The sequence below is a fragment of the Diceros bicornis genome, chromosome 37 (assembly GCF_020826845.1).
Source record: "Diceros bicornis minor isolate mBicDic1 chromosome 37, mDicBic1.mat.cur, whole genome shotgun sequence".
NCBI lineage: Eukaryota > Metazoa > Chordata > Mammalia > Perissodactyla > Rhinocerotidae > Diceros > Diceros bicornis.
This window is the reverse complement of record NC_080776.1, coordinates 27,909,052-27,925,539: the sequence shown is the minus strand read 5'-3', so window position 1 is coordinate 27,925,539 and position 16,488 is coordinate 27,909,052. Positions and strand designations below refer to the sequence as shown.

General features: G+C 51.8%; 1 protein-coding gene across 1 annotated transcript in view; it reads right to left on the bottom strand.

Moving 5' to 3' along the window:
* The window catches only part of SNED1 (sushi, nidogen and EGF like domains 1), a 75,860-nt gene that overhangs the window by 36,413 nt on the left and 22,959 nt on the right, over positions 1–16,488 (bottom strand). Inside the window, exons 2-8 of the mRNA XM_058533361.1 lie at positions 16,141–16,428; positions 12,607–12,747; positions 11,772–11,934; positions 8,737–8,862; positions 8,319–8,432; positions 5,188–5,301; positions 4,939–5,052 (exon numbers count right to left, since the gene is read on the bottom strand). Coding sequence (XP_058389344.1) covers positions 4,939–5,052; positions 5,188–5,301; positions 8,319–8,432; positions 8,737–8,862; positions 11,772–11,934; positions 12,607–12,747; positions 16,141–16,428 — 1,060 coding nt within the window. The remainder of the gene's footprint in view (positions 1–4,938; positions 5,053–5,187; positions 5,302–8,318; positions 8,433–8,736; positions 8,863–11,771; positions 11,935–12,606; positions 12,748–16,140; positions 16,429–16,488) is intronic.

Below are 16,488 nucleotides of genomic sequence, written 5' to 3'. Positions count from 1 at the left end.
TCTCTGCACTTACGTAGATACTCTTTGATTTCTTTCATCAGCATTTTGTAGTTTTCAGCATAAAAGTCCTACACATGTTTTATTAGATTTATACCTAAGTCTTTCAACTTGGGAGGAGCTATTATAAATGGTATTGTTTTTAATATTTTGGATCAGATTACAATGCCCAACTGGAGAGAGCTCAGGAGTTCATAAGTAATACAATAGGGTTGCTGTCCCAAGATCTCCCTCTCCATAGTCCCCCCAGTACTTTCCAGTTCTCTGGGGCTGCCCTTTTTAGTCCTCGAGCAAGAAAGCTGGGGCTTTAATTGCCCCATCTGCTCCATATTTCCTGTGACTGCACTCATATCTGGGGCCAAGGGGTGGGAGGACAGACAAAGGGAAAAACAATAGGAGTGCCTACCCTTGTGAAGCCATAGTACCGCCAGCTGGAGAGGAAGGTTCTCCCTCAGTTTTAGACACCCAAGGTTTCCCCCCATCTCTGCCACTGTCAGTCCTGCTTCTCATGCCTAATTAGAGGCTTCTCCTGGATCCCACACCTAATTAGAGGCTTCTCCTGGACGCTGAGCCTGACTAGAGGCTTCTCCTGGATCCCATGCCTGACTAGAGACTTCTCCTGGATCCAGAGCCTGACTAGAGTTTCTCCTGGATCCCGAGCCTGAATAGAGCCTTCTCCTAGAACTTGAGCCTGACTAGAGACTTCTCCTGGATCCCGAGCCTCAATAGAGGCTTCTCCTAGAACTTGAGCCTGACTAGAAGCTTCTCCTGGATCCCAGGCCTGACTAGAGTCGTCTCCTGGATCCTGAGCCTGACCAGAGTCGTCTCCTGGATCCTGAGCCTGATCAGAGGCTTCTCTTGGATGACTAGCCTGACTAGAGGCTTCCCTTGGATCCTGAGCCTGACTCGAGGCTTCTCCTGGATCCCGAGCCTGACTAGAGGTTTCTCCTGGATCCCGAGCCTGACTAGAGCCTTCTCCTGGATCCCGAGCCTGACTAGAGGCTTCTCTTGGATCATGAGCCTGACTAGAGCCTTCTCCTGGATCCCACGCCTGACTAGAGGCTTCTTCTGGAGCTCTCTTTTTGTCTGTGCCGATGCTCACTCTTGATTTTTGGGTTGCTTTCAGTCAGGCAGGGGGGACACCAGAGGAAAAAATGGTAAACTCACCACTGGTTTTGTGGTACTTTGAAGCTTGGTCTTCTTCCCCAATCCACCTGCTACTATTTACTTTTCAGAGTCCTCAGATAGCTACTCCATGCATTCTGTCCAGGATTTATAGCTGCATTCAGTGGGAGAGACAGGGTAGAGCGTGCTTACTCTATCTTACCTAGAACTGGAAACCCATTCCACTACTTTAAAAATCTCTGTGTCTTTACATTTATAGTAGGTTTCTTGTAGAGAGTATATAATTGGTTCTTGCCCTCAATTCAATTTGACAATCTCTATCTTTTAACTGATGGTTTAACAATTTTACATTTTAATGTCAGTACCAATATGATTGGATTTACCATCTTGCTATTGGTTTTTATTTTTTCACTTCTTCTTTGTTCCTTTTTTCTTCTTTTCCTGCCCTCTCGATTGAGTATTTTTAGGATTCCGTTTTATCTCCACAATTGGTTTATTGGCTATAACTCTTTATCATTATTATCTTACTTGTTGGTCTAGGGTTTATAATGTATATGTTTAACTTATCATGGTCTACCTTCAAATAATATTATACCACTTCATATATAATGTAAGGACCCTACAATATCATACTTTCATTTCTTCCTTTATGCCAGCAGTAGATAAACTATGGCCCACAGACCAGATCTTGCCTGCCACTCGTTTTTAAAAATCAAGTTTCACTGGGATGCAGCCATGCACATTCATTTGTCTGTGGCTGGCTGCTTTTGCATCACGTTGGTAGAGTTGAATAGCTGTGACCACATGGCTCATAAAGCCAAAAGTATTAACATCTGGCCCTTTACAGAAAAAGCTTGTACACTCTGTGTTAAGCTATTGGTGTCATATATTTTATTTCTGTATATGTTATAAAGCCCATAATATATTGTTACTATTTTGGTTTAAAAATTGTCTTCAAAGAGATTAAAAAGTAAGGAGAAAAGTCTTTTTATATTTACCAATACATCTACCATTTCTAGAACTCTTCATTCCTTTGTATATATCCAGATTTTCATCTGGTACCATTTTTATTCTGTCTAAAGACTTCCTTTAACATTTCTTTTAAGGCAGATATGCTGGTGATGAATTCTCTTAGTTTTTGCTGTCTGAAAAAGCTTTTATTTCTCTGTAACTTTTGAAAGACAGTTTTTCTGGGTATATACTACCAAGTTGATAGCTTGTTTTTTCAGCACGTTAAAGATGTTGCTCCACTGTCTTCTGGCTTGCACTGTTTCTGATGAGAAGTCTGTTATCATTCTTGCTTCTCTGTATGTAATGTGTCTTTTTCATCTGGCTGCTTTTAAGATTTTCTGTTTGTCATTGGTTTTCAGCAATTTGACTATGATGTGGCTTTGTGTGGTTTTCTTTATGCTTTTCTGGGATATGTGGGTTTTAGTTTTCATCAAATTTAGAGAACATTTGTCTATTATTTCCTCTTATACATTTTTTGTACCCCTCCAGCCCCCTCTCTCCTCCTGGGACTCCAAATACACATAAACTAGACTCCTTGATATGTGTTCCACACATCACTGAAGAGCTGTTCTTTTTTTAAGTCTTATTCTTTCTGTGCTGCATGTTGAATTGTTTCTATTTTTGTCTTCAAGTTCATTGATATTTCCTTCTGCAATGTCTAACCTGCTGTTAATACCATCGAGTATATTTTACAAATTCAGATATTATATTTTTCATCTCTAGAAGTTTCTTTTTTTATTTTATACTTCTCATTATGTTCTTTTTCCTCAACAGTCTTGAGCATATGGAGCATATTCATAATAGGTGATTAAACATTTGTATATGCTAATTCAATCATCTCTGTCATTTCTGGCATCTGTTTCTATTATCTATTTTTCTCCTGGATGTGGGTCATATTTTCTTAATTCTTTGTATGCCTGATAATTTTTTGTTGTATATTTTAGGGTCCTGGATTCTGTCATAGTCCTCTAAAGAGTGTAGGATTTTATTCTGGCATATGGTTAAATTACTTGGGATAGTTTGGTCTTTTTGAACTTTTTAAAAAAATTTTTTAGGGCAGGTCAGATTAGCCTTTAGTTTAGCATTTATTGCCACTACTAAGGAGATACCCCATTAAGGACTCCACTCAGTAGTGGCCCTGGGAATGAAGAGCTCTCTCCACTCTGGCTGGTAGAGAGCTAAATTACTGCCAGCTCTGTCTGAGTTCCAAGAATTGTTGGACTCATTGCTTCCAGTGGTTCTTTCCCCAGCCTAGTGGATTTCACCCCACCCAGACTGTACTGAGCAAAGATTCAGGGGGTCCCTCTGCAGATCTTCAAGCTTGATCTCATGTTCTCCTTCCCCCTCCCTCAGTAGCTCCATGCTCGCTGATGTTCTGCCCACAGATTTCAGCCACTAAACTTGAATCTCTCTCTCCTTGACTCAGAGACTCAGAGGGGGAGTCTGGGTCCCCCTCAATGCACAGCGGCCTGGAAACTGTCCCAGGCAGAGTCAGGGGCAGTCACAGGGCTCACCTCATTTCATTCCCTCTCTCAGGAATGACAATCCTGTGCTGTCTGTTGTCCAATGGCTGAAAACAGTTGTTTCATATATTTTGTCTGGTTTTCTAGTTGTTGATGGTGAGAGGGAAATTCCCAGAGCAGTTAATCCTTCTTGGCCAGAAGCAGAAGACTAGATACTCTTTTTTTATAATCTCCAATCTTTGGCCTACTTCCTGTTGGATCTGATTAGAATGTCAAGGTCTACCTTGTGATGTGGCTAATGAGCTTGTATTAGGGGTAGAAGTTTCAGTTCTGTTGTTTCTTATTGTTTGTTTTCATTTGCATTATTCTTCTGTACAAAATGTGGTTTCTTTGCAAAATCTTTTGAAATGACATCTGTTTTCTGATATGAGTCTAGTTAAATACATGGATTTTTAGATAACAATCTGGGCAAGGTGGCCTGTGACACGTCACAGTGATTTATAACAACCAAGCAGGTGAGTTTGCCACCTCCTCCCCTCTGCACTGTGGAGCCTCACCGTCTCCACAGGACCCAGCCCACTCTGCGTGTGGCCATCTGAACCAGAGACCAATGGAGGGCACAGCATCCGTCTGTGTCTTACTTATGGGTAAAATGTAGTTTCCTTCTTAAGTTTTTAGACTTGAAATAAATCGGACTAGTTTGTCTTGAGCATCTCCCCGGGGAGATGTGGCCCATGCTGCTTGCACAGCTGTTGTTGGCACAGGGGACTGAGGCCTTTGGAGGTCGGGGCAATGTCATACGCTAACGCCCTGAATTTACTCTGTGTGTCATAAAATCTAGTTAGTCTTTTAATTGATCTACTGAGTCATAACCAGCATTTAAAACAATGTGAAATAGAATAGGAACCAGCAGATTTCATCCCATGTAGTAAAGGTCAGTTTTCTTTATGAAAGAAGGAAAGATGTTAAAAAGCCAAGAATCTCCCAAGTGGGAAGAGGGGCCTTGAGAGTGTGGTCATCTATCCTTGCGTTTTACAGACAGAGACCAGGCCCAGAGAGGGGCAGAGACTTGCTCAGCCTCACATAGTACGTGGGCAGCAGAGCTAAGACCAGGACGTCCATTGTTTGCTTCCAGTTTCCCTCACAGTCAGTGGCTCAGGAGACAGGCTAGCACAGGAAGGGCTCGGAAGCGGGGAGAAGGCAAAGACCTCCCCCAACCCAGAGACAGAAGTGGGGCTGAGCCGGACAGTGAAGGAAAGGGGGCAGTGACCGTGCAAAACTGCTGTCAGTGACCGTGCAAGACTGCTGTCACCTATGGGGGCTGTGGGCACATGGCCGTTACCTGTCTCGCAGCGAGGTCCCTCGAAGGGCTCTGTGCACAGGCAGGTGAAATTCCCCACCAGGTCGATGCATGACCCTCCATTCAGGCATGGGCCAGAGCCACATTCGTCCACGTCTGGGGGCAGCAGAGGTGGGAGCTTGGCTCCAAGCCAGCCTTTGACCACCCTGCACCCAGTGTCTGGCCAGGCAGGAGCCTCTCCCAGCACTGCCCCTGCCCATGCCCCTCCCTGACCGAGGGCAGGCCACTCACCTGTCTCGCAGGCTGCGCCCGTGTAGCCGGCCTGGCACACGCACACTGCTGAGCCGCCCTTTGCCTGGCACCAGCCGCCATTCTCACACTCTTTGGCGTCACATGGAGATTGTGCTACAAGTGCAGAGGGGTAGAAGGCCATTGGACTCCTGGCTGTGGTGGCCCCTGGGGAGTCCCACTGATCCCCACTCCTGATGCCTCTCTGGCTGCAGCTCAGGTGGATCTGGCTGTCTCTGGAGGGTGTCAAGCCATGGGGGGGTCCTGACCAAGACAGTCCTGACCCACTGGCCACTGACAGCTCATCTGAATTGGGTTTATTTCAGCAGACCTGAGGTGGAAGGCGTGTGCGTGTGTGCTGGGCGGAGGGCATGGGGGTGAATCGGACCCAGCTTCCACCCTCCCAGGCGGTTCTCAAACTAAGCTGACTGTGACAAGAGCTGTTTTCGCAGAACAGGATTCTAGGCCACAGGCTGGAGAGATTCCTCCCAGCTGGGAAGGGGGTACACAGTCTGTGATGGAGCCTTGAAGGATGTGCAGTACCCAAGCATGCAGGAGGGGCCTGAATGGTCCTGGGGTGAGGAGCTGAGGCGAGGGAGGTGCAGGGATGGCCAGTACAAAGGCACTCAGAATGAAGTCAGAGTGGCAGTGAGCTGAGGTGGAGTCCGCCTCTGTCCACCCTCCGACCTGGGATACTGGCCTCTCTGACTCCCCATTGTCCACTGGCCCACACACCCCAGCTCCCTTCTTCTGGGCCCTGGCAGCATAGCCAGAGGGTCGGGCAACACCACCTTCCCCCAGCTACGTCATGCATTCTGCTGACAGCTCATTCCAAAAACAGCTCAATACACATGGTGAATTCAGGATCATGGTGGAGTGAGTTGTTCCCTTTGTCTCTCCCCTCTAAGTTACAACCAATTGGACATCCATTGACCAACAGAGGATTCCATACACAGCACAACAGGATGCCTAAGAGATCCAGACAGAGATATATCTGAAGGTGGGTGGACTGGACCCCCGGGAGGCAGTGGAACTAGGGGAGCAACCCCTCCCCACTCCCCAAGCAGCAGTGATCCAAGGCACGGATCCTCTCACCAGCATGCGCGCCTGTGAGCCGTTGCTGCAGGAGAAGAAACAGCAGGTGCTATGGCTTGTGTGACTGCGAGTGGACACAGCAGGAGCAAAAACAATAGGTGTCCCTGCCTATCCCCCAGTGGATCCAGCCCACGTGCCTGCGAGCAGGCACTGCAGGGGCAGAAAAAACAAGTGCGACTCACTCCCTGCCCGTCTCCCAGCGGATCCAGTGCACATGCCCCCTCACTCTCCCGCGGCAGTAGCCAGGTCTTTCTAACGGTGGGGACAATATACAAAACTTGGATTTTCCTGGCCAGGGCGAGGCACCCTGACCCGAGTTTTCAAAACACACTGGCTAGTGCCAGAAACCAGAGGCTGCACAAGTGATCAGTAACAACAATCTGTCCCTGCTTAGCCCCTGCTCCCGCCCAGCGGTGGCAGGTGGAACCTGTTACCAGAGGCTTCAGGAACCAGAGCAGAACCTGTGACTTAGCCCCCAGTGGCAACACCCCCGACACCAGCTCCACCAGCAACGGGGGCTGCATAAACATCCCCAGCAGCCACACGGACATCCGTGAACCCAGCACCCCTGGCAGCAGTGCAGCTAGCACCCCCCAACAACCCAGAACAGCAGCACAGGTGGTGCACAGAGCAGCAGCATCTGAGCCTGTGGAGAGCCAGTGAAGGAACATGAGACCCAGGCAACCTGGAAGCAGCAGAAGTGCTCACAACATGGTGACCCTGGTGGTGACACCTGAGACTGCAGTGACAGAATAAGCAGCAAGGCACCAGCAACCTCTGAGGTACAAGCAGCACAAGGAGGGCACTGATGATGCTTCTGGCAGAGACAGTGAAGGGTGAAAAGTGCAGGCTCTCAAATACAACCAGAAGCAGCTCAGAACCAAAGTACCCAAAGCCATACCCAAATGGGAAAGGTGGTTACTACCACAAATGTGCCAGCAGGGTATCAATTCACATACCATGAAGAACTACAGTAACACTGCAGAACAGAAAGAGAACTCCAGAAACCAAACTTGAAGTCACAGCAGATTACAATATAACTGACAGAAAATTCGAAAAAGCTATCATAAAGAAACTCAATGAGTTACAAGAAAACTCAGAAAGACAGTTCAATGAGCTCAGGAATAAAATTAAGGAACAGAAGGAGTACTTCACCAAAGAGACTGAAACTCTAAAAAAAATACCAAACAGAAATTCTGGATATGAACACAATGAGACGAACAATAAAGTAGAAGGCATTAAAAATAGAGCAGACCATATAGAGGAGAGAATTAGTGAGCTTGAAGATAGAAACCTAGAAATGCTTCAGGTGGAGAAGGAAAGAGAACCAAGATTTTTTTAAAAATGAAGAAATTCTTTGAGAAATATCTGACTCAACTAGGAAAAGTAACATAAGGATTATAGGTCTCCCAGAGGGAGAAGGGAGGGAGAAAGGAGCAGAGAGCTTACTCGAAGAAATAATAGCTGAGAACTTCCCAAACCTGGGGAAGGAACTGGACATGCATGTACATGACGCCAATAGAACTCCTAATTACACCAATGCAAAAAGACCTTCTCCAAGGCATATAATATTAAAACTGTCAAAAGTCAATGACAAAGAAAAAACATTAAGGGCAGCAAGAGAGAAGAAAATTACCCACAAAGGAACCCCCAACATGCTTTCAGTGGATTTCTCAGCAGAAACCCTACAGGCTAGGAGACAGCAGAATGATATATTCAAAATAGTGAAAGACAAAAACAGCTCAATATAGGAATCAGATGGATCCCCAGAACTTGTGGCCCTCCCTGAAGTTGTGGGGGACCAGTGGGAGGAAGGAGAGGGGAAGGCCCAACACCCCAGGAGCTGTGGAGGCACTTCGGTGTCTGACAGCATGTGGTGACCCCCGTCTCCCAGACCCGGACTCCACCAGAGAGCAGGGCTGGGTTGCCAAAGGAGAGGGGAGACTCGGGGTGAGTGGCACACACCCCTTGGTCAGACTGGACCATCCTGGCCATCCTGCAGCCAATGGGACCATAGGGCCCAGGCAGGTTCCTCTTACCTGTTTCACATGTGGGTCCCTCAAAACCAGCTGGGCACTGGCAGCTGAAGCTGTTGACACCGTGTGTGCAGGTCCCTCCGTTCCGACATGGGTCAGAAGCACACTCGTTCACATCTGAAAAATGGGTGGGCTCAGCTTTAGTGGAGGGAGCCAGGCTGAGGAGGAGCTGCTGCAGTCTGGGGACCCTCCTGGGCCTCGCTCCTGGGGTGGGTCACTCAGACAGGGCAGCTGTAGCACCTGTCCAGATGCCCACGGTCACGGATCCACTGTGTTTGTCCCCCCCAGAGGTGCCCCACACGTCACCCACACCACGGGGACAGAGACCCTTGACCTCAGGCTCTTGGGGCCACTGGTTGTGCGTGCAGTGTTCCTCTAGAGCCCAGGGCCTCCAGGTAGGTGGTCCCATCAGCAAACTCACCTAGGTGGCACCTCCTCCCCGTGAAGCCCGAGAGGCAGGAGCAGGTATAGGAGGGGTTGCCTGTGATGCAGTCGTCAATGCACTTGCCGCCATTGAGGCACGGGCGCAGGGCCAGGCACACAGAGGCTGCAGGCACAGGGAGGAGTGCAGCTGTCACCCACTTCCCTCCTCTGACCCAAAGGATCCATCCCCCAGGAGTCACTGTGTAGTCCCGAGCGTAGGAGGTTTCACTTCCCCAGTCTGCACAGGGGTGCCCAGTGCAACTTTCTGTCTGCCTGCATTTCCCTTTGACGTTTTGTCCCTAAGCTGTGACTCTGGCTCCTGTGAAGGGCAGGCAGGCTTCCCCAGAATCCTTTACATCCCAGGCACTTGCTTATCCTTTTAATCCGTCAACTTCCAAACTTGTCCGAGGGGCTAAGAAGGCAGAGGGACCCGAGGATGCCCAGCAACACAGCTCCCATGGGAAGAACGTCCACGGATGTGGAAGAGGGGGGTCCCTGTGTGGAAACTAGAGGCAGTGGGAGAGGGAGCCCTCAGGTCCTCCTGGGGTATTTGCAGTCTGGTCCCATCTCTGCCTCAGACAGTTATAGAAACTCGGGCATGCCCAGCTGCCCCTCTGGGTTTTCCTGTGTGTAAAATGAGAGGTCTGCACTCAGCTATTGAAGCTGGTGTTTCTCAAAGGATGGCCTAACAGCCAGGGAGGGCCTCCTGGGGTCCCTGAGGGCCATGCGACCCCAATGCCCAGGGCTTCTAGGACAGACAGCCCATAGAGCTTGGCTCACGGGGCCCTACCTCTCTGGAGAAGCAAAGCTACTGAAATCTGCAATTAATAAGCACAAATTGGCAGGTGACTGGAGTGTTCCAAGCTCAGGTCTCCTGTTACTAGGAGGACTGCAGGGAGACCTGGTGTGGCGTCCGGGGGACAGGACACTCCTGGAAGGATCCTGTGGCACAGAACACCATCAAGGCTGTGGGTGTCTTTTGGGACTATTCTCGCTTTTCCCCGTAGTGTTCCATTTGTCACTCAGTCGGCTGTGGTCTGGCTGTCCTGTGGTGTGTGGCGGCTGTCAGCATGAGCCCTGTTTCTGGACCAGCCTTTCTTAGGAGCTGGACTTTCAGATATGGATGTACTGCCTCTCAGGTGTGAACTGACCCTCCCTTCCTGGGAAAGCTGATGTGTATCTAAGCCCCGACTGACCTGCACAGGATCCATCTCCTGGGCTTCCTGTGTGGCAGTGGGGACGCAAGGGGGCTGGCCCCTCCCCCACAGCACTGTGCCCCTGAGGGCCTCTGTGCATCCTAGTTTGGAGTGCTCAGCAGTGCCTCTTCCATCTGCTCCCCCCAGAGGCCTGGGACAATGGGGAGAAGCAGCTCCACATGGAAAAAGGGTCTCTGAGGGAATGGCTGGACCCTCTTCTGAGGACCCCACTCCTCAGGGTCACAGCCTGCAGCCTCTGCACGGGAGCATGGACCTGGCCACACCTGTACCCACACCTGCTCACACCAGACCCCACCTGCGTCCACACTCACACCTCACCCACACCTGCTTACACCAGACCCCACCTGCGTCCGCACCCGCACCTCACCCACACCTGCTCACCCCAGTCTCCACCTGCACCCGTACCTGCACCAACACCTGCTCACCCTAGTCCACATCTGCATCCATACGTTATTCTTCAACTACAGCCCAAGCCCCTGGAACCTGACAGGTGACAAGCAACCAGACTTCTCTGCTGCCCACCCAAAGAAGTGGCTGTCAGAATGGTGTCCCCACCCCGTGAACCACCACTGCCCTGAGCCCAGGTGGGCAGAGCAGGAGGCCTGCCCTGACCTGAGGCTGCAGGAGGGCTTGTGCTCTCAGGTGCCCTGCTTGCCACTCTGAGGGAGGGAGTGAAATCACTGGTTCCTGGGCTCCCTGTCCTGTGAGACACCCACCTCCTAAGTTTAGACTCCCTGTTTGGTGCCTCAGTGAGTGCACAGTTTCAGGCTCCCCAGGCCTCTCTCAGGGACACCAACCCCAGTCCTCTTCCCGTCCTTCACGCGGTGCTGCTGCGCACACAGGCCTACCCCGCCTGGCCCCTGTCCCTGGCTGCCTGCGCCTGCTCCCCTGGCAGGTCTGGATAGACTCTACCTGCGCTGGGTTCGCTCTTGGGACTTGACGTTCAGGAGAAGCAGCCCCTCTCCGTCGCCTCGGTCCCCATGGGGGTGGGCAGGGAGTCTGCGGGGCAGGTCCCAGCACCAGCCTCACTGAGGCCCCAGGCTTGGCAGGGCATGTGATCAGCAGCCCTCATAGAGTGGCTAAATCGATCATCTGACACCCCCTCCCTCCATTTATAAGCAGAATGTTTCAGGAGGGACTCGCCCAGGGCCACACAGCAGGAGGGGCAGGGAACGCGTCCTTCTTCGGCCATTCCGGGATTTTCCCACAGCCACGTGCTCGCCCCTGGGATGGAGCCTCCCCCAGGTGCTGTGCGTTCTGGGCCGGAAGGACCCCCGGTGCCAGGGACCCCTGTGTGTCTCCCTCCTGCCAGGCAGATGCGCGAGTTATCAAACACCAAATCCCACCAGGCAGCAAGCCCACAGCAGAAATGGGGAAGTGAGGCGAAAAGAGCACCTGCCTCCCCGGGGGTCCTGGGGGGTCACAGGAGGCGGCCGGGGTGCCCCTCCCCGCCCAGAAAGGAGGCTGGGCGCGAATGTGCGGAGAGCGTGGGCTCCAGGTTCTGAGGAGAGGCGACCCCGCTCCTCCCTTTTACACCGCAAACCGTCGTCTCCCGCGGATCCCCCGCCTCGGAGTGGAGACAGGAAAGGCTCCCAAGAGGAGACCGAGGCTCAGGGCCGAGCCGGGACTGGCCCAGGTACACTGCCAGGACAGGGGCCAAGGTGGGCGGGGCCATGCGCAGCCCAGGGGCCTGGGGCCCGGCTGTCGCCAAGTCCCTCTTCCCTCCCCGCACAGCCCGCCCCGACTCCAGCATCCCACCCCCTCCCAAGCCGCAGCCCTCCCCCGCCGCTCTGAGCCGGTCGCTCAGTCCTCTTACTTGTATGGCCGCAGCCCCCCACGCGCACCTGGGCATCATCGATTCTGAACGCCCAGCGCCCGGGCACGCCCACGTTGGTGGTGGTCTCCACCTCCGCTATGTCCGCTGTGCGCGAGCCGGGGATGCTGAAGTAGCGCCGCCCGTCTCCCGCGTTGAAGCCGGCCTTGGGGGAGGGGTGAAGAGGGGCAGGGGGCAGGTGCGGTCTGGGTCCACAGGTCTCCCTAAATTTCCTGAGACTCACCTCCCTCGGGGTGGCCAAGGTCAAAGAGATCATGGGAGATGGCCTTGTAAGCTGGGGAGCTCTACAGATGTTCTGGGCATCCTCGCCACCCACCTCTGTTATCCCTGCCGGGTCAGCGGCTCCCCGCCAGGTCTGACCCCAAGCAACAGCTCCCAGCCAACGACATTGTTGAGCCCTGGCCCCCCGCCCCCGCACCTACACCTCCAGTGGCTGGCTGCTGGGCTTCTGGCCCTCCCCTGGGCTCAGGGGCAAATGTGACCTAAGTTGTGTGTGGGGGGGGGTTAGCTGGAAGGCCCTGCGAGCCTGCACTTGACCACCCCCTCCACACCTGGCCCTCCGGCCACAGGCCAGACCCGGTGCAGTCAGTGCACACAGAACCCAGGCCCCTCTGTCCTTGCTGCAGCGGGCCCTGCAGGGTGAGGGCAGTGTGGGTCAGTGCAAAGGGGCCTCTGGCCCGAGGATGTTTTAGTGATTCTGGGCTGTGAGAGGCCTCCAAACGCCTCACACTGGCCTCTGCACAGTACTGGGTGCAGGGATGTCCGCCTGCCCCTTCAGCTCATGACAGTCCTGGCAGTGGGGAGCAGGGGCTCCTACCTGGGCCGCGATGCCCCCCAGGCCACTGGAGTCGCCCCCACTGCTGGCGTGTGTGCCTGTGGTCCACGTGATGGACTCATAGTTGAAGATGGTGAAAGAGAACTTGCCGTCAGTGATGAGCACGGTCTGGAACGTGTTGACCTGCCAAGGAGGGGGGCCTGAACAGGGTCCTGTGCCCCCTCGTCCCTGCCCCAAGGCCCTGCCCCGTCCACCATCCCTGCACGCACTGTCATCGTCCACTGACCCCGCATCTGTCTCCCCAACAGACGGTCAGCCAGAGGCAGGGCCTCGATGACCTTGTCCTCCATCCTATGCTGTGTCTCCAGTGCCTGAGGCCCTAGCACAGGCCAGGCACCACCCCCCCCCGCCTCCCCCCAAGTAACTATTGCCTGGTGAGTGAGTGAAGCACCCTAAGGGGGTGGTGGGGGCCCATGGAGGCCGAGAGCAGACACTGTCCCCAAGTTAGTGCTTTCTTGGCTAGATCCACCAAAGGGCCTCGTGTGAACCGAATAAAAACTTAAAAACTAAAAGGGGGAAAGATAAAAAGAGGAATCAAGGAAAAGCAGTTTTTAAGAATTAGGTTTTGTGGTTTTCATGGAATAGAATTCCATGAAATATTAGTGGGTAATGTATATAAGAGATGATAGTTCAGGTTGGGCGAAGGGTGGGATTGTTTAAGAAGGATCTTGGGACAAATAGGAACTCTGAAAGACAATGAAATTTGAGCTTTATATCACTCAGGAAAATAAATCCCAAATCCAGTAAGGTTGTAGATGAAACCATACACGTCGTAGAAGAAAATATAGGGGAATTCGTAGAGCATCTCAGGGCAGGACTTTTAAGCATGACATCTGTTAACCATAAAAACCACCAAGGAGATTTATACATTTGACTACAAAAACTTCTGAATACAAAAAGTGCCATAGCTCAAACTGAATGGCAAACAGCAAAGCAAAAAATGTATTTATAGCAAATGTGGTGGATAAAACTGTTAATGTTCTTAACTCAAGAAGAACTTCTGCAGATCAATAAGAAAAAGACCAAAAAGATTACGGAAAAATTGGCAAAGGGTGTGAACAGACACATAACAATAGAATTCAGCTGGAGATAATAACTAGGACAAAGTCAGCATCACTAGAAATTAAAGATGCACACAAGTTTAAAAAAAAAGGCTTTTCTTTTTGCCTATATAGTTGGCAAGGAAGGAAAATGATGGCACGTTTGACTGGGGCGCAGGGGGATGGGTCCTTCTGAGCGTGGCTTATGCAAGTGTGAGTGGGTGTGCTTTTGAGGGGAAATCAGAATTCTGCAGGCATTAATCTCCCTCCTAGAAATGTGTGCCATGATATGACCTCACGATCACCTCGGGGCTGCACCTCAGGGCACCCTGCAATAGAAGCGGGCGCCGCCTGACTCGGGGCTGGTTGGCAGGCATTGCACATCATGAGAAATCTACAGTATATCTTCTTTTGTAACAGTGAACAGTGGGGAAACCAAGCACTCTCTAGGAAAGCAAACCCAGTGCCAGTACCCTGAAAACAACGAGGATGCGATGGCCATAAAGGCAGAGTGGTAAGCATGCCTGGGGGGCAGGACTACGGTCAGCAACGCCAGCGGTGGGGCTTTCTGAGCTGGTGAGGTTCAAATGTTTGAGGCTTAACTGTCACTTTCTGTTAATCAACCTGCTCCTGGAGGGGCCGCAGAAAGAGGGCTTTCAACCCAAATTCAGAATTCTGATTCATTGTCTTACAAGATTGTGTTGTCCAGATAATCATTTTATAACCGACATCTCCGGGTTTGAAAACAGTAGAAGAATGTTAAGGTTTCCCCTGTCAACTGAGGGGGGCTCGGGGCACCTCCTTCCTCCCAGGCATCAGGGTAAGGGATAAAGTGACTCTGCAGAGGGGAAATAATAATTTTTCAAATGATGATGAAGAACATATAAGAATGAGGAAAATGCCCATAATACTGCTGAGTGAAAAAAATACTCACACAACAGCATGCTCTTGGCAGTTCTATTTATTTTGTAAAGTGTGGGTCAGTTGACGCTGGGAAATGTTTAATGGGAGTTCTGCCTTGGGAGTGGAATTGTAGCTTCTTTTTACCCTTTTTGTTACCAAGCTGTTTTCATTACAAATTGGTGATGAGAAAATACAAAACTTACAAAATATTAGTGGGCTATGTATGAACAGAGGTTCACTAGTGTGAAAATTTATTTGTAGTAATGTTTACAGAAAAAGCCCTTCTTCCCTGCTTCACTGTCACATTCCTTTTAAAAACGCCAACAGTGAATGTCTCATTCTCACCAGGTGCCTGGCTAACCAGCTTGCTTTCTTTCTCTTTCTTCTTCATTTGGCTGCTGAGACCTCAGAGTTTGGGAGCATCCTCTCTCTCGGCACATCCCTCCCTCTGGCCTCTTTCCACCTGCACTGTCTCCCTGACCCCTGCTGCTGGGGCCCCGGGCTCCAACTCCAGCTGCCTGCTGGGTACGGCCACCTCAGCACATCCAGGATGGAGCCTGTTATTCCCATCCCCACACCCTGAGTACAGGCCTCACCTGTCCCCACTCCCTGCCCACCCCATGTGCATGATGGGAAACCAGGCACTGCCCTTGGTTTCTTCTGCCTCTCCCCCTGCAGTGCAGTGTCTTGTCACATCCACCCCTAATGGCTGCTCTGAACCATCCAGTTCCTCCAGCTCCAGAGCCCCACATGGCTGAGCCACCACACTCTGGCTTGCATAGTGGTCTCAGGGAGAACCCCTGCCTGCTGGCTGGGCTGTGCCTGGCATCTTATTACACTGACGTTTGTGTCCCCCCACTGGAGTATGCCCCATGGGAGTCACGTGTCCTGTCTGCTTTGTCCAGGGCTGTCTCCCCAGTGCCCAGAACACTGCCTGCCTCCTCCCCACTGAGGTGCCCTAGGTAAACATCTATTAAATCCTGAACAAACAGAAAGGATTTGGAAAGCCCGCTCGGCACCCCTGGGCCTCTTCTCTAGAGAGTTACCCTCTGTCTTGTGCCCGGTGGGGATGCAGTGCCTAGCGCAGGCCTGGCTGCCGTAGGAGCTCAGCAAACACATCTGCTGCCAGAGGGGCACCTGCTGGCCTCCTTATGGGGGATCCACCCCCCAAATTCCCCATGCTGGGCAAAGTGGTTAGTTATTCTCAAGCTTACGTTTTTGTGATGTTTGGCATTATCAAGGAATAAAGTGCAAAACAGAATAAATTTCCTGTTTAACCTTTTGAGTACTGAACCGTTCCAATGGAAACCCTTCTGACACAGATCCTCCGCATCTACCCAGTGTGTGAACTCCTGTACTGGGGCATTTGGCATTTTCCTGGAGGCAGATGGCTTCCAGGAGGCCCAGGGAGGGTTGAGGCTCCATTCTTCTCCAACTGGTCTCTGTTACCCTGGCCGAGTGACTTCCCTCCCTGAGCCCATCTTCCCCTGACCCACCTCAGCAAGGCGGGGGCCCTGGAAGTACACCCTGGGCCCCAGCTGGATGTCCTCCCTTCCCCAGGACAAACACTCACAGGGGAGGAGGGGCTGCCTCCAAAGAAGGTCACGCGGTACCAGGTGGCTATGAAAGCCCAGGTGGCAGAGAAGCCCGGGAGCTCGGGGAAGTAGCGCCTGACGTCTTCCGTGGCTCTGCGCAGTGTGGCTGGGTCGGTGGCCTCCCGGTAGTACACGTCCCCTGCTCGCCGGTTGTCCACATCCGCCCAGAAGGCTGCCACCACGCAGCGGTCCTTGGCGATGGGGAAGGCCACGGGGGTGAACTGAGAAACCTCCTTCAGGAAGGAGATGATCCCGTTATTGTTCACCTGTCAGGGCAGAAAGCCAGAGGGGGACCGATGGGGGGCTGTGGGTGGCCTCCCCTAGCC